The 18016-nt window shown below is 41.9% G+C and overlaps 2 protein-coding genes across 2 annotated transcripts in view; one reads left to right on the forward strand and one right to left on the reverse strand.

Moving 5' to 3' along the window:
- LOC129830218 (beta-citrylglutamate synthase B-like) overlaps positions 1-6360 on the forward strand; it is a 28870-nt gene extending 22510 nt beyond the window's left edge. The window contains exons 4-5 of the mRNA XM_055892604.1: positions 112-315; positions 1821-6360. Of these exons, the coding sequence (XP_055748579.1) occupies positions 112-315; positions 1821-2332 (716 nt within the window). The 3' untranslated portion in view covers positions 2333-6360. The remainder of the gene's footprint in view (positions 1-111; positions 316-1820) is intronic.
- Positions 6361-6702: 342 nt separating this feature from the next.
- Positions 6703-18016, reverse strand: zmynd12 (zinc finger, MYND-type containing 12). Its single transcript, XM_055892605.1, has 8 exons — positions 17759-18016; positions 14446-14587; positions 13852-14023; positions 13023-13192; positions 11102-11224; positions 10853-10934; positions 9017-9162; positions 6703-6981 (listed from the first exon to the last, which is right to left on the reverse strand). Exons 1-8 carry the CDS (start codon positions 17908-17910, stop codon positions 6853-6855), a joined length of 1116 nt encoding a protein of 371 aa, XP_055748580.1. The 5' UTR covers positions 17911-18016; the 3' UTR covers positions 6703-6852.

Genomic DNA, 18016 nt, shown 5'->3' on the forward strand with positions numbered 1-18016 from the left:
CTTTTTAAAGCATCTTTGAGATTCTTGAGATGCAATGAAAAGTTCTACATTTCTCCCTACCCTCCACTCCTCAACAACCCCCCCCCCCCCCCCCCCACCCCTCTCTCACAGGAAAGGCAGTGTTCCTGGCCAGGGACAAGCACCACCTGGCTGATCTGAGCCACCTGATTCGCCACGACGCCCCCTACCTCTTCCAGGAGTACGTGAAAGAGTCGCACGGTCGCGACGTCCGGGTGGTGCTGGTGGGCGGCCGTGTCATCGGCTCCATGCTGCGCTGCTCCACCGACGGACGCATGCAGAGCAACTGCTCCCTGGGTGAGTGATGCTGGACAGAGGAGAGAAGGATATTATTCTTGGACAATTTGTTTTTTATTCTTCTTTATTAAAACCGACACGTTTCGTTCGGCATGTAGCCTTCATCAGGGTTTTACAGACAGAAAATAAATGAGGTGTATGTGATGCTGTTTATGTGATGCTGTCACCACAGTGTCTATAGACTGGTAATCGCTAGAGAAAACCAAGGTCAGAGTCAAATCTGTTTTTTTATGGAGTTCTAATCTCTCGTGGACAGATAAAACGTCAATAATCTGTCAAGGCTCACGTAGAATTATGTGATTACGAGCAGGAGTGTTGATTATTTTAATGAATCGGGATTGGGCGAAGACGGTGCTTAAACTGGTGCAGAGATTTTTAAGCCTGTGTGTGTTTGATAAACGGTTTCCGCTAGATTCCACAGCCACAAAGTCAAAATTGTCTGTTTTGTAAGAATGCATGACTACAAAATACCGGCGACGGGAGGGGTTTGGCCAAGAGATTCCGTGTGCGAGGGAGGAGATTTCGCTTCCTTCCTTTGCACAAAGGTAATCACAGTTAACGGCATTCCCCCCCAGAAGTAAATCAGAAAATTTGAAACTTTCTCACAGAAATGTACTTCTGAGTAACCGAGATTAATGGAGTACCATAAAACAAATGTTGCTTTGTTATGTTATGTTATTTTCAATTAATGAGAATTTCTTTAGTTGGTCAAGATTTTTTTTTATACCCTGAACGTGCTATTTCCATTAGTTTTGTTAATTTTGTGGTTCACAAGAGGATTCCAGTGGATTTTGCAGAGTCATAGTTTGTCTATGTTAGGAAACCACACCATATCATAGGGGACAGTAAGAGGAGCAGTGCACTTGAATTTGACCACAGAAGGACAATATAGTTAGTTGTCTTGAACGTGACTTTGTTATTGATGACAGACATGATTATGCTTGTCATAACATCTGCAGTTTTAGGCTAGCCGACACACTCATGTCTTGTGACATTTTGGGGTCATCGGTCATCAATTGTTCCACAGTTATATGACAAGTGTCACATGATGTTATAACAAGATTTGGTTTTGTCTTATGCAAGCATAGATTCTCAGTTGCTCTGGCTGGGTCATATAGTATATGATGTATGTGTTTGTCCATCCTATTTCTATCTATTTCGCAAAAATAAACACGAATAATTCCACATTTCACAAGACATCAAGAAATAGTTGTCCTGAGAATTGGTCACTGTTTTCTCTGTCCTTCTGTGATTCCTCGCTATAGAGGCCTCGGAATGTGAATAATGTCCATGTATGGCACACAGTGAACAGTCCACAGATAGTGGTGTGTGTGTGTGTGTGTGTGTGTGTGTGTGTGTGTGTGTGTGTGTGTGTGTGTGTGTGTGTGTGTGTGTGTGTGTGTGTGTGTGTGTGTGTGTGTGTGTGTGTGTGTGTGTGTGTGTGTGTGTGTGTGTGTGTGTGTGGTGACTGACGTCCCTTTCCGTTGTTCCCTTCTTTCCCACAGGCGGCGTGGGGATGATGTGCCCGCTGAGCGAGCAGGGCAAGCAGCTGGCGGTGCAGGTGTCCAACATCCTGGGCATGGACGTGTGCGGCATCGACCTGCTGCAGCTCAACGACGGCTCGTTCGTGGTGTGCGAGGCCAACGCCAACGTGGGCTTCATCGCCTTCGACCAGGCGTGCGGCATGGACGTGGCGGGCATCGTGGCCGACCATGCTCTCTCGCTGCTGCCCAGCCGCCTCACACGGAAGATGTCGCTGCTCTCGGTGGTGTCCAGCGCCAGCGAGACGAGCAGCGAGCCCGAGGTGTGCCCGGCAGTCAGCAGCGTGCTGCCCGAGGCCGTGTGCAACATGAGCGTGGGCTCTACTTCTAGCGAGAGCGACCCCGAGCTGGCCGATACCACCCCGCAGCCCCAGAGCCGCCAAGCTGGCCCCAGCCCGGTGCTACCCGACCTCCCCGACCCGGCCTACAACTTCAACACCCTCCTCGCCAACGAGATCAAATTATTGACTGAGTGAGCTGGACACAGCCAAGGCACGCACGCACACTCACACACACTCAGACACACACACACACACACACTTACAAACACACACCTGAACATTTGGCGGTGGACATTCCTGTTGCAGAGCACAAACACAAACTCCAATACACGTTACACAGGCAGGATGTTACATGCAAAAGCATGAGCTGAACAAACAAAAATGTAATGAAAAATGCCATGACCACATAAACTGACATGACGAACAGATGTAGACGCACGCGCCTTCTCATACTAACTTCCCCCATAAACACATAGAGATCTAAGGCTGCTCCCCTGACTCTTCTCCCCCACTGCAAACAACCCAGTTAGTTTACAACTGCAGTTGGTGGCAGAAGTGGGATCCAGAAGGTTAGCTGAATTACGGAATCTTTTTGTTTTCAATTGCTTTGTGAGGGTGAGTTGAGCAAGAGTGTTTTTTTGGGGAGAACCCTAAAGAGCGTTACATACACCAGCACATAGTCAACGGAAATCTGTCCATCCTATTGAGCGAGCACACACTACAGAACTGTATTTTGGAGAATGAGATTGATGCGTGGTCGTCGTTGTAGATCAACCACTGAGGACGTAGCCAGGCTTGATTTACTGTTGGTGAAATGAATTGTTTTGCATGGGATTTTCTCCATGACTGGGAGAGGGGTACACACAGAGGACTAGATAGACTGCCCACCAGCTCCATGTAGCAGAGGACAGACAGGTTACACTGTCACGGGGACTATTAAGTGCAGATTGGGGCCAATTCCATCTTCTACCTCAGTTAATTCTGGAAATAGGATGATTGAAAATCATCAAATACAAATCGTCATCACATTTCATTAGCATTAAATTCATGAATTGTCTGGAATCAAAATGGAACTTACCCCCCAACACTGACCAGGAGCTCCTAAACACCGGATCTATGGTCTGACTTCCCTTGCCCTAACTCTTAATTGAAGATGTCAGAACATCTTAGAGCTCATTAGAATAACAGAACTGACCTAGGACCATTGCTTAGGAGCACCTTGTATAGTAACAACACTACACTATTTCCTCTCAAGAGAATCCATCTAGAAACACATAAGCAGAGGTCAAGCACAATTGACCCAAAACCGAGCCTACAGTCACTCTGTTTTCAATTTCATGTTTTTAGGGGCTTCTTTTTATTCGCTTTAAAAAATAATAAAAAAAGCTTTTTACAGGAACAATAGTCAAACGGAGACTCTCTTATGAGACACAGTTTATTTTTCTTCATTTTATAGTTCTTGGGAAGAAAGTTGGATCCGTCTAGGAACAGTGAGTTACAGTGCGGAAGCTGTCACTACACCTACAAGAATAATATACCTCAAAACAGAACTTCTCACTGCCATAGAATAAACTACTTTGAGTCACACATATCTGCCAGCATCCTTGTGGTTTCAAGTGAGCCTTGACTTTACACGCTTTGATCCCTCCATAGGACGTAAATATAGTCAAGTAAATTGTTTGTAAATAATAATTTTAGAAGTGTCCATGCTTACTAGTATCGGGCTGATATGAAAATCCTAGGGGCTGAAATAACTGTAAACTTTCTAAACTTACACATTTTGGTAAGCTATTGTGTACAACAGATTGGTTTGTACAGAACATGCAATGTCAAAAATAAAGTTTTAACAAAGAACATGCGTGCTAACATTTCTGTGGATTTGGCTAAATGCGGTTAATCGGCCTAATGTTTTGGCCGATGACAAATTACTGTTTATTCTTCTCAAGATAGCTAAACTTCATAAACTTGTACAAATAAAATGCAAAACAATACTATCTTTTTTTTTACAGTGTGTTTGATAGAATGTTACCGTTTCATTCCTCAAAAAGAAAACTTCTCCAGGGATATCTGTGGCCTAGAGCTTCTCTCTTGAGCTGTTGGTTAATTGCGGTAAATCTTCTACCACTCAGCCTTAAAAAAAGACCTATCCACTACGTATCAACTCTGGGGCATCCGCCATCAACCAAAAAGCATTCGCAGTAATCATCCAAAGCACAAGCCACCCTACTTTGTGCCACTTAGTGACTAGCCATTATTGTTGAGGCCCATAACCTATATGTAGAAGGCTTCTATGTCAAACAGTTGACTCTCAAACATAACTCAGGGAAGCAGCCTTGATCTCATCCCCACTCCTAAGGCATGTGACATATCCATCCTAGCTACAGATCTGCCTAAAATGTGTATTGATGACAAACAAAAAAATAAATGTTAAACTATTAAAAAATGTGGTGTACCATGAAGGTAACGTGCACTTTTTTTCCTTGCTTGTTTTATGATGTTCAGTGTTTTTTTCCGCTAATCTATGGTATTTTTTAAGGAAAAAAGTGGTTTGTGTGCACTAATCTTGTCTCAAATAAAGTGAGGCCGCTGTGAAGCTTGATTTTTGTGGGGGCGATTTACTAACGGTCTGGAATCTAACAGGGGTCTGAGGCAGTAATCACAAGCGTGCCAAATGTGAACGCGGCAAAGAATTTGTGACTTTTGGGGAAAAGGCTGTCAAGTATCTCAGCGGCTCCCCTGGGATTTAACACCATTTACAGTACTGTGATTTGTCCAGCATTATGAAGTATCCCTCTGAGAACTGTGATTCCCATGTACTTGACATAGGGCCACGGGGTCTGTTCATCACCATAAGTCTAAGTCACCCTGCTTCCTTCCACAGCTTTTGGGTGATTGGTCTACAATTGTTGTCCCTTTTTTTTTTAAAGGTTACGTTTATTAGGTTTTTTTTTAAGCCTGTGTCATTCCAAATTCATTCTTTTTTAGATTAATGTAAAGCGAACACATCCTCTAGACCTTAAGACTAGCCATAGGAAAGAATTCAAGGACGGCCATTTTCTCCAATTTATGCATTGTTGGAATAATATCCCTTTTCACTACATTCATATAACCTACAGCATATCTAGATTCATTTACTCAGTATGGTTCAGTATGTGTCCAAAAACACTTAAAATGCCTTATCCCAATTCCTTTGTGGACACTGATAGGAAATCACGGTTCAAACTGGCCTGGCAGCACCCCCAACTAGTCATTGATTTCATCTATCCGGTCTTTTCCGATCAGTGCCCATCTTAGGAAGGAGACAAGGAACCAATTGACGAGAACAGGTTACACTGGCTATTCTATTTATGACATGGCTAAAGCTATCAAATTGGTGCTGGTTTGACGATGTAACACTCCAAGCCTGTTCTGTACTGACCTCTGCTGTGTGAAGGGTTTGTGACTATCCTCATTGGTGACTGTGTACACAACACTACTTAAAAGTTACTATTTATTTCTGAATTGCTGCTAATGTGTATTTGGCTCATATATTTGAAAGGGAATTGAGGAATCCGGTGTGTCTCTGAGTTTCTCTGCCTCTCAACACATAGGAAATGAATCTGAATGCCAAAAACAAGCATTGTTGTAAAAATTCAATACTAATAATACTAGTAGTGAAATGATTTTAACATTTATTCTTTGTGTTTTGATATAAATAATAATAAAGACATGTCAGAAATGACCTGTACATATGTAGGACTTGAAAGAGTTCCTTAGGGTGCTTTCATCCATCCATTGTTTTCAGAAAATAACCTGAATTTGCGCTAAGGTTTACAATATTGATTGATATATTTAGTTGATCAATAAACTGCTACTGATATGCCCTATTTTTTTTCATGATTTGATTAAACTTTGTGGGTTCAAATACAAATGCAATATAATCCATAACACAAGAAATGTCACCTTCAAACCATCTGTGTATGATGAAATATTAAAAACGTATATAAATGATGACGTTTTGGACCGCTAATGCCATGCATCTGCAGGCTCGAGTCATGCAAGAATTTTGTGTGAAGAAATAGGGTCAATCATTACTCTTATTATTATTATGTGAACCATTTTGACAGCATGGCAAAAATGGATCCTAAATTTGGTTCTAGCTGATATATTTACTAATGCAAAAATTATGTAAAGACACACCTCTTTTTTTTATTCAAATAAAATGAGTCATTATTCAAAACAGACATGTGTTCTGTCACTATTCAAGTAAAGTTTCACTTACGTACAATGAGATATCAGTATTATCTTATTAATGAAAACGAGGTAACGCTAATTTTGACAGACCGCCAGTTACCTGGTATTTATTTAGAAACTACATGGCAACAGTGTAATTGCATACTTAATACCCACAAGTGGGAATAGAATATGTCTCAAGTGTGGACATATATGAGCCTGAACGTCACATCTGAAATGTACCTCTCCCAACATGTCTGCATCATGGGTCTTTTGTATTCTCAACTCAAAAACACACATACCGGTATGACACATCCTTACTGTTCAGGCAAATCCTATCAGAAGTCACCATGGAAAGTCACAACATCTTTTATTGTGTAATGATTCTACTATGGCCCATTTTTTCATGTATAGAGCATGCTTCTTTTGTGTTGAGCTGAGGAGGTAGCCGGCTGGTGGATGGACAAGCAGTCAAGAAGACAGGCGGTCAGGCAGGCGGGCAGTCAGCTTGCGATGGTAAGGTGTGGGCCTCTCTCTGCTGCCAGCTGCAGCAGGCTCTGGATGGGCTCTGTCAGGCTATGGTCTGGGACCAGCTGGCTGGACTGCAGGGCCTTCCTGCCAAACTCCAGTGCCTGACAACACACACACACACAGTAAAGCCATTGCACCCACTGCCTGTTGTGTGTATAAAACAGTATATTCATTTATATACGTAATATGTATCACTGTAAAACTGGGCTTTGCCCCAACAGTCTCTAAAAGCTTCCTTAGCACCATGCTCACTGATCTGAAAGGACAGTTGAAAACATATCCAGTCCTTTGATCTATCAGCAGCTATGAAGGAATGAAGACGAGGAAAGAAAAGTATTTGGAACTACTGAGACACTGCCTGGGACGTTTTACAAACCAGACAAAATAAATACAAATCTTCTGATGTTAATGCACCATGATGAAAGGTATTGAACTGAAATGATTCAGGCAATATCTAAAAATGTTTTGTTTATTGACAAATGTAGCAATGGAAATTAAGTGCAGTCAGTATTTTGGATAGATTCAATAAAACCTGCCACAGTAAGGCTTATTCAGTATCTTCATCCATACCAATGCAGCCAGTTTACACACATGCCTAATTCTGGAAGCATCCAACTGTAAAGGGAATCTAACTTTTTCCAGTTATTACGGACAATAGGGAAAATAGATATGTTTATACACCACTACTGAAATATGGTATTGAATGAAAAATGTGTCCTTGGTTTTCCTGCTTTTTCATTGTCTGTCATACCTAGCCAGACTATAGGTGAATTTCAGTCATCTCTAATAGTGGCTTCCTGTCCTCATATTTCTCCTTCAACCACACTGATCTGAAAGAACATAGCATTTAAAACCAAGTCTCCTCTCTTTGGCTTCTCCCACTTTCCTTTTCAGATCAGTGCAGATGAGGTATAGGTGACAAGCAACTGTCATTAAGATGCACTGTAATGGCTAGCCAAGCTGAGCTTCATTCAACCCCCATTGAAGGTCGATCAATCATAGCCTGCTCCAGATCTCTACTGCATGTCCTTTAGACAACTCCTCTTACTATCTTTGTTGTCATGTGACGAGAGCTGCTGCTCCTGATCCCTGCAACAACAGCGAGGGAGGGACTGGAGAGATCGAAGCAGACATGGGACAGTGGGAGACGTTCAGGGTTTGTGTGTTATTTACTCTCGCCAAGACATTGTGTTCTATTGAACTAAAGACCATAACTCAGCGTTTTTCCAAACTCATTCCTCAGGACCCCAAGTGGTGCACGTTTAGATTTTTGCCCTAGCATTACTCAGCAGATTCAAATAATAAACGAATCATTAAGCTTTGATCATTTGTATCAGCTGGCACTACTCAGCAGATTCAAATAATCAACTCATCATCAAGCTTTGATCATTTGAATCAGCTGGCACTACTCAGCAGATTCAAATAATCAACTCATCATCAAGCTTTGATCATTTGAATCAGCTGGCACTACTCAGCAGATTCAAATAATCAACTCATCATTAAGCTTTGATCATTTGTATCAGCTGGCACTACTCAGCTAATTCAAATAATAAACTAATCATCAAGCTTTGATCATTTGTATCAGCTGGCACTACTCAGCTGATTCAAATAATCAACCAAAACGTGCACCCCTTGGGGTCCCCAGGACCAAGTTTGGGAAACGCTGCCATAACTATAAATACCTTACCCCCCTGACTCCCTTTCTGATGCATTAAACTCAGAGACTCCCTCCTTGGGTAATTCGTTTGTCAATGGGATTGAGTGACCTTCACGAGGTCAACTATTAAACTTCTCCTGGCAAATCATTCTCTCCATTTGCATGACCTTTCTCCTTTCTCATAGATATGCATACTAGCTACATCCCTGGATAACACTCCCAAAATCCCCCACTAAGCACCAGCATACTTGTGAGATCAGAGAGAAGTTGCCTGGCCAGAAGCCCGAGGAGGGCAGTTAGAGTATAAGGCCAGTCGCATCGAGTCCCACTAAATCCCGCCAGAGTAATAATCTTTAAAGCTTTACCAATTAGAAACTAATCCTGTCTCTAGACAGCGCTCCATGGGAAGCACACGTGGAGGGAAATGTGTCAGGGTGTCACCAGTAACCACCAGATCACTGGTCATCATAACACTTCACCTTGCCTGGGGATCCTCCTAGGAACCACAGCATGGCCAGAGAGTGGGCCACTAGGGTGTTCTGGGCCGCAGCCTGCTTGGGGCTACTCTCCTGAACCTTCAGCATGGCCCTTAGCATCTGGTCCGCTTCCGCCTGCTGAGCTTCATCTGCATGGAGATCAATACAAAACACACACACGTTTATGCTAATGATTTCACTTTCAGGTCAAAACTAAACCTAAACTGCACAGAACTATGGGCCTACAGATCAGCGGTAAGGGTCTCAACATCATGAGTCTTCAGGGCAAAATTATTGACTGTGACCACTGAATACTAACTGAAATATAGGTTTCCTGCTTTTTCATTATCTGTCATGCCTATAGAAGAATTTCATTAATTTCCAATAGACTCTCACACAAATCATGTATGTAAATGGAAGATTTGGGGTGGCGGGGGGACTTTATATTTCACTGACAACAACCAAACTGTAAGGAATTCCAGTAGGCATAGCCTAAAACAGATCTTCCTGGTTCATTCCCATTGTTTAAGTGAAAGACGGACAATTTATGGCTGGGCAAGTTAAGCCTGCTATGTGGTTGTCCCATTAGGCAGGGGCTTTATGGGCATGGGGATCATTTGAAAACGTGCGCACACACACACACACACACACACACACACACACACACACACACACACACACACACACACACACACACACACACACACACACGCACACACGGATTGGTTTTGTATAAAGCGCTTTACATTGTTTATGTGTTTGGGGTGGCCGTGGCAGGGTCAACCTACTTCATCCACCACCAATGAGTAGATGTAGCCTACAGTAGCACCCAACCTTGGGCGCGCATAACAGCCATCCTGTGCCAGAATGCTCATAATAGAAGAGAAGACACATCCCAGCAGAAACTGACCGGTGTGAGCTAACAGCAAGCTCATTCTCTGCAGTGGTGGCTCGCCTGAAAATCCTGGGGAATTGCATTGCCGCTAACAAGCTTAGCATCGTGACTAGGGCAGGGCAGCAGCAGAGAGGCGGTGTCGGATGATGCGACAGCCAGAGATGTGTCATGAATGGTCTTAGTCAGCCCCCAGCACTGTCGATTTAAAGCTGGGGTTTAGCTCTAGGATAGCACGTCAGGGTAAGATGCTAAATTTAGCGCCACTGACCTTATTTTCAGTGATCCACGAATGAAGCCAAATGCTGTTGGGCTGGTGGAGATGAAGATGCCTACTGATGTCATCAAGCCACTTAGAGCTGGCAGTTGTGTTGTTTATTAAGTGTGTGATTGGCTGCAGCATGTGGCTGTTAGTGAGCCCACAGAATTAAATAGACCAATTTAATTTAATGTATCTCTGTGTGTCAACAATTTATTATCATCTACCATCAATCTGTTCACAATGGTTCTGGGTATGGACTTTGACTGAAGGAGCTGAGGCTAATTCAACAGCGTCATAATCTTCATTTATTTACCTAAATTTAACTAGGCAAGTCAATTAAAAACAAATGCTTATTTACAATGACGGCCTACCCCGGCCAAACCCGGACGATGCTGGGCCAATTGTGCGCCGCCCTATTGGACTCTCAATCACGGCCAGTTGTGATACAGCCTGGAATCGAACCAGGGCCTGTAGTGACAGCTCTAGCACTGAGATGCAGTGCTTTAGACCGCTGCACCACTCGGGAGCCATTATCTGATCAAGTTTCCATTTTAATTTAGTCTTGGTTTGAATGATTTGTCAAGACATAAACCTGTTGATGCACTACACATATACACACCACCAAAGAATGTATACATATTTCTCAGCAGTCCTTGGTATCTATTCGATATGAAGCTGTACCCACCAAAAGAGTGCTCCAGCATCATGGATCCTGGAGTATGAGTCTCCAAAAGTTTGGTGAGGTGAGAGTGCCATGTAGTTGCTACCTGTAAAGTCAGACACAAAAAAGTAGTCAGGCAAACTAACACACCAAAACACTATGTTTTCATGGACGCATTTGCTGTTTTAATGCCACTAGACCAGTAATATAATCACGATAACACTACAGTATTTTATCTTCAGTTTTACTGTCAGGCACTTATTTAAATTTTACCTCAGTGTATAAGGAACTGGCAATATCCATCTTTTCTTGCTTGATAAAGACATTGGCCATCAGAAAGTAGCCACCACAAGTGACAATGTTATCCAAGCCATACTCCTCACTGGCATAGTATACCTGAAAACCAAAGACACAGGTTCAGATGTGGAATATTGCAGCATATTATACCGCTATTCAAATAGGTAGTCAAAGTGCATTTATAATTCCTGAGATTCTCCACTGGCACTTATGTTTGGCATGGGGATAGCAACCTTCAGTGAACACAGAGCTAACATTTTGGACATGCAAAAGAGCATATGTATCAAGCGTCTCAGAGTAGGAGTGCTGATCTAGGATCAGGTTAGCCAGCACTTCTACTCTGAGACGCTTTGTGAATACAGGCCCTGATTGGTTAAAAACAATATTGTAAAACTCCTTATAATCTGCACTGCGATCATTGCGTTTTCAGATTTTTAGGGTTGGGTATGTTACTTTCTAAATGTAATCCATTACAGTTACTAGTTACCTGTCCAAAATTGTAATCTGTAACATAACTTTTGGATTACATAAACTCAGTAATTCAATCTGTTTACTTTCAGCTACATTTAGATTACTTTCCCCTTAAAGGTCCAGTGCAGTCAAAAACTAGATTTCCTGTGTTTTATATATACTTCCACAATATGAGTTTGAAATAATACTGTGAAATTGTGAAAATTATGATACTGCCCTTTTGGTGTAAAAGCAATTTAAAAAGACTACCTGAAATGTCAGCCTGTTTTGGTGGGATGGATTTCTGGCCTGCGTGGTGACATCACCAGCTGCTAAATTAGTTAATAGATCAATAATAAAGACTGCCAATAACAGCTAGCTTTCAGTTTTCCCGTCTCCACTCAGGCCACTCCCAGACCGTCCTTGCTGAACACAAAATGTTATCAATTTTTTAAAACAATTTTAACTGATAACAATTACAGTAAAGTACTTAATTGTTACCCAGAAAGTAGTTGATATTGAGATAAAAAATGGCTGCATTGGACCTTTAAGAGGTGCAGGTTCTGTTTTTCGACATTAACCTTGTTCTGGAGGCAGCTCTGCACAGTGGTTACTAGCTGGGACAGCCACAAAGTCAGAAAATCAGATTTTAAACTGAACCCTAACCTCACCCCTAACCTTGACCACACTGCTAACCCTAATGCCTAACCTAACCTTAAATTAAGACCAAAAAGCAAATGTTGGTTTTCATACATTTTTACATAGCCAATTTTGGCTTTGTCGCTGGCCCATCTAGCGGAAATCGCTAAGTTCCGCCAGCAGTGTGATTCACATCAATGCGCTATGTAGATATCAATAATAACTGATATCAGTATCGCCCGTAGGCTACACCACTGCTGTCGTCCTTACCTCCAAACGTTTATTTAAACTGGATAATCTTTGGATGCAGACAGCAGTTGCACCATTGGAAGATATCCTTGGACTGTAGCCTACAAAAGCCTATTCCTGCTCTTTTCCCACGATCCATAAAACACACTTGGTGTGTCATCATAGTGGTCTCTGACTTGTGGTTTAAGTTTGTTCACTCAGGTGGAGCAAACTTAAACTTGTGCCTTTTTTCAATGCTGATTTGAGTGTGTCAAGTAATCAGAAAGGTGTCAAGTAATCATCTAGTTTTTCAAAAGTATCTATAATCTGATTACAATATTTTTGCTGGTAATGTAACGGATTTCAGTTCGTTTTTTGTGTAATATGTTACATGTAATCCGTTACTCCCTAACCCTGAAATTAGTAAATATGAAGTAGACCCACTAAATCCCATCTTTTCACCAAAAGAAACAAAGCCACTTTATACAATTGAAATGCACCCCTATAGTTCGACTGCCGTAGTAAATCTGTGCTTTTGAAGCACTGGTAGATTTGACCACTGATAAGCTTTGACACTCACGTCGTTGGCAAAGTGCAATAGCGCTCCCTCCAGGTTTTCCGTGGCGGTGTAGAGGCGACCCAGGTTGCGGTGCAGCTGGTGGCGGACGATCTGGCTACACTCGGGCGTCTTCATCACCGTCCACTCGGCCTGAGACAGGTACCCCTCTGCCTGGGCCAGACTGCCCAGACCTGGGGGGAGGGGAGCAGAGGAATGGGTCATACGCAACACAACAACAGTCTACAGTTCAGTGGCATTGGTCACTCTACAGGTCAGAGTCATGTAGCAGGGTCAAGAGTCACATCCAGGTCAAAACTAAACTTAAACAGCACAGAACTATGGGCCTACAGATCAGAGGTAAACATCTAAATCTCAACATCGAATCATGAATCTACAGGGCAGGACTATTGACTGTGAATGCTGAACACTAGCTTGAGATCCACGTGCATATCTCTGACTTTCGCGTAAATGGGAGATTTGAGAGGGAATTCAAATCAAATCAAATTTGATTGGTCACATACACGTGTTTAACAGATGTTATTGCGGGTGCAGCGAAATGAAATTGCACGGTTCCCAAGTAAGATTCGGCCCGAAAGGAACGGATCACAGTGTTTCAACAAAGAGTTCGACACAGATCAGCAATGATTTGAGTTCAACACAATGCTGAAAATGGACTGAAGACACAGCGCAGGTTCTCTAAAATCTAATGTATCCACTACTACCCTTGCACGAATAATGTAAACACAATAGTATCTCATAGCTGCATTTGAATTGGTTTGGTCTCTGCCTTCCTGTGGTTCTTTGGTAAAACTGCCAGCTCATGGGGAGTTTCCTCCATCTTGTGACTCACCCACGTTTGCCTCCGCCAGCAGGAGGTATGCAGGGACCAGCTGGACAGCACTGGGGCCGTAGACATCCATAGCACAGCGCAGGGAGAGCTGGGCGGCAGGCAGTGACTCCTGATACTTCCCTTCAAACAGCTTCTTCTGAGCCACAGCCCTGGAGATCTCAATCAGCTCCTCCTAAACAGAGGTTACACCAGGCAAAGACATTACAGTTACAGTACAGGGCATGCGTTTCAGTAGGTTGTTTACGCACAAAATCAAAGTTATCAGACATTTCTACAGACATCATTTGCGATTGAGGGCTACAGATATCTAAAATTTTGTATAGGCTCTTAATTAACAGATGGCATGAAATCATCTTGTACTTAAATAACTCTTTAGGTATGCAAATGTCTGACAAAACATTGATTTGGGGTTCAGCTATCTCTATTCAGGTTCTGATTCATTAGACAACAAACAGTAGAAAAGGACTGAAAGAGCCTCCCTAACTGGACTTGTCCATAAGAATCGATGGTTTTTGTTTTCCTTAAAAACAAAAAAAAACATTTCGCTTTGGTGTGCCCTAATGAATGAGACCCTGGTGAGTGTCTGATCCTCACTTGTCTGTGCAGTATCTGGGCACGGTGGTGGTCTCTGTCCGCCTGCAGGCTGTGGAAGGGCGTTGCGGTGCGGATGGGGATGAGCAGCTGGCAGATCTTCTCATGGATTCCTACCCAGTCAGCCTGCTGGTGTTCCTTGTCACTGAAAAAAAGAAAAAAGAGACATGGGCTGCATTCCAATCTCCAAAATGGGCTCCCTTCCCTTTGTCCTAGCTGACCCTCGCTGTGCGAATCACACAGGACTGGATGTGAGCAATGTGGTTTCTCACAGTACTTACTTTCACCAAATGGCATTTCTTGTTTTCAGGAACTTTGTTTTGAAGACATTATAGCTGTACCTGAATGCATTGGCATGTAATGCGTAGATCTGTCTACAGAAACATTTTAAAGGACACTAGACTAGATAAGACATCAGTCTGCCTGCATAAGTCACATTGCCTTCTCTAACAGTTTAATAAGAAGGCATAGGCCTAAGCTATGATTTGAATCCTTCCATGTGCAACATCTTTCAATTCCCCTAAAGGTATCCTAAATTGTTTGCCATTAAATAACAGGTTTATAATTTCATGCATCTTGCTATTTTCCCAATACGTTGGAACTGTCTGAGTTTCCTCATGTTTTCTTTCTGCGGTGCTTGAACATTCCAATGTGTTTTTACTGGTCTGGAGTATCAGTCACGTCATGGCAATAACACAGCATATGGGCTGGCTCACAAGGGCTGAAATGTGCATGCACTTACTATGCACTCACACAAGAGTCAAGGGGATCCTAAGGACACAGACCTGTACTTTCTCATTCATTGAAGGTCCCTAACTCTGAGTCTGTAGACCATAATGTATGGTGTGTTTGGCTAGTTGGGATTGTAGCTGTTGCTCCGCAGCATGGCAGTGTTTATGCAGCCCCTTGGCACGGAGACATTACATTTACATTTAAGTCATTTAGCAGACGCTCTTATCCAGAGCGACTTACAAATTGGTGCATTCACGTGTATTAAATCGGAACGTAGGCAGACAGCTGGCCCCAGAAGTAGGCTAGTTTTTCTCTTGTTTTGGAGAATACTTGCAGGGTGAGAGAAATGCATTTTAAAAGAAGAGATGCAGCAGGGGGAATAGAGCCAGGGATATAACACACTTTTAAGCTCCCTCAGAGGGAATGGATTTAGTGTCTCATCCCTTAAAGCTTAGGCCTAGTGGAAGGCTGTCACCAAGCACTAGGCCATATTATGTATAGTGCTTTCAGAAAGTATTCACACCCCTTGACTCATTGCACATTTTGTTGTGTTACAGCCTAAATAAAAAAAATTATACAAAATATTAATGTCTCACCCATCTACACACAATACCCCATAATGACAAAGATAAAACATGTTTTTAGAAATATATTGAAAATGAAATAACTCATTTATATAAGTATTCACACCCCTGAGTCAATACGTGTTAGAATAACATTTGGCAGCAATTACAGCTGTCTTTTTGGGTATGTTTTTAAGAGCCTTGCACACCTGGATTGTACAGTCAAATTGATTCTTGATCATTTCTACATAACCATTTTCAAGTCTTGCCATAGACTGTGAAGTATATTTAAGTCAAAACCTAACCCGGTCACTGGGAATTTAATTAGATTTATTTAACCCTTATTTTAACAGGTAAGTTGCTGAGAACAAATTCTCATTTACAGCAATGACCTGGGGAACAGTTACAGGGGAGAGGAATGAGCCAATTGGAACCTGGGGATGATTAGGTGGCCATGATGGTATGAGTACAAGATTGGGAATTTAGCCAAGACACTGGGGTTAACACCACTACTCTTACGATAAATGCCATTGGGTCATTAGTGACCACAGAGAGTCAGGACACCCAGGTCACTCCTGTACCAAACATAGACCTTTGTATTCAAGACAAACTTAATTTCTTTGACACATTTTTTTAAGTTTTACTTTAGTGCCTTATTGCAAACAGGATACATGTTTTGGAATATTTTTTATTGTGTACAGGCTTCCTTATTTTCCCTCTGTCAATTAGGTTAGTGCTGTGGAGTAACTACAAGGTTGTTGATCCATCCTCAGTTTTCTCCTATCACAGACAAACTCTGTAACTATTTTAAATTCACCATTGGTCTCATGGTGAAATCCCTGAGCAGTTTCCTTCCTCTCTGCCAACTGAGTTAAGAAGAACGCCTGTATCTTTGTAATGACTGGGTGTATTGATACACCATCCAAAGACTAATTAATAACTTCACCATGCTCAAAGGGATATTCAATGTCTGTTTTTGTTTTTTTACCCATCTACTAATAGGTGCCCTTCTTTGGGAGGCATTGGGAAATCTCCCTGGTCTTTGTAATTCACTGCTCGACTGAGGGACCTTACAGATAATTGTATGTGTGGGGTACAGAGATGAGGTAGTCATTCAAAAATCATGTTAAAACACTATTGTTGCACAGAGTGAGTCGATGCAACTTATTATGTGACTTGTTAAGCACATTTTTACACCTGCCATAACAAAGGGATTCCATCCTTATTGACTCAAGACATTTCAGCTTTTCATTTTGTATTATTTTTTTATATTTTTTTTAACTTAAAAAAAAACTGAAGATCGCTTTGACATTATGGGATATTGTGTGCAACAATGTGACCTAAAAAAAATCGCTATTTAGTTCATTTCAAATTCAGGCTGTAACACAATTTCTTGGAGAAAAAGTCAAGAGGTGTGAATACTTTCTGAATGTACTGTATTAGTAAGAAACCTAGCTCTCCCAAAAGTGACTAATTCAGCAAATACAGCAAACCAAGTGGCGAGGCTGTTTGGATGAAGAACGAATTAAGGAATGTGCTTTTAAATGTAGCATATCAAACTAGAAATTCAGTAGGACTTGCTATTACATAAGGGTGTACTCTTTCAGAGACCACATGATAGGGCTTAGGCATAATTCACTTGACATTATTCTCTTAAAAATAGCTAACTTGCTAAGCTAACTTGCTTTCCAACTGTTTCCAGTACCACATTTTGACTGAGGCAAACACAAGTCTGCTTTTAGTGTTATCTGACAATCTAGTATCTAGTTTGTAGCTAGCTAAACACTGCCACCTAGTATTGAAACTGGTGAGATGTATTTTTCATAAAACTTAAAGTCAGAAACTTTTAACTACTGTAGCAAGTTGTTGTTCTTGTTGTGTAGCTAACTACTGGAGTCCACTAGTTACACAACAAAAAAGTGGAGCCATATTAAAACAATGGCAATAATTATTTATGGTAATTTAAGTCCTATCTATGCTAGCTAGGTATGTCGACTACTAACGTTACTTCATAAACTTACCAGTAGAAAGTTACTCGACATTTGGTGCATTGCAGGTACGCAAGGTTTTGACAAAGCTCACATAGCTTTTTCGCTCCTTTTGGGTTTGCAAGTGGATTTATCGCTGACGTCAGTACCGAAATATGAGATTTACTCCTCGTTATTGAGTTCATGATATAATAAATACAAGTTTAGCCTATCTGCTATTGTCCGATGAGAAAAACATGTTTTACAATTTGTTTCTTGAACGCTTCAAGTTGCTATGGAGACGACCTTTGA

This window comes from Salvelinus fontinalis, chromosome 31 (assembly GCF_029448725.1).
Source record: "Salvelinus fontinalis isolate EN_2023a chromosome 31, ASM2944872v1, whole genome shotgun sequence".
In the NCBI taxonomy this organism is placed as follows: Eukaryota; Metazoa; Chordata; class Actinopteri; order Salmoniformes; family Salmonidae; genus Salvelinus; species Salvelinus fontinalis.

What these genes read in the sequence shown, in the direction of transcription:
- zmynd12 (XM_055892605.1), bottom strand. Translation starts at nt 17,910, where the DNA reads ATGAACTCAATAACGAGGAGTAAATCTCATATTTCGGTACTGACGTCA. An exon ending in TATTGCACTTTGCCAACGAC is followed by an intron (nt 11,225 to 13,022) that starts GTGAGTGTCAAA and finishes TTTGGTTTTCAG; the next exon opens with GTATACTATGCCAGTGAGGA. An exon ending in TAGGAGGATCCCCAGGCAAG is followed by an intron (nt 6,982 to 9,016) that starts GTGAAGTGTTAT and finishes GTGTGTTGTCAG; the next exon opens with GCACTGGAGTTTGGCAGGAA.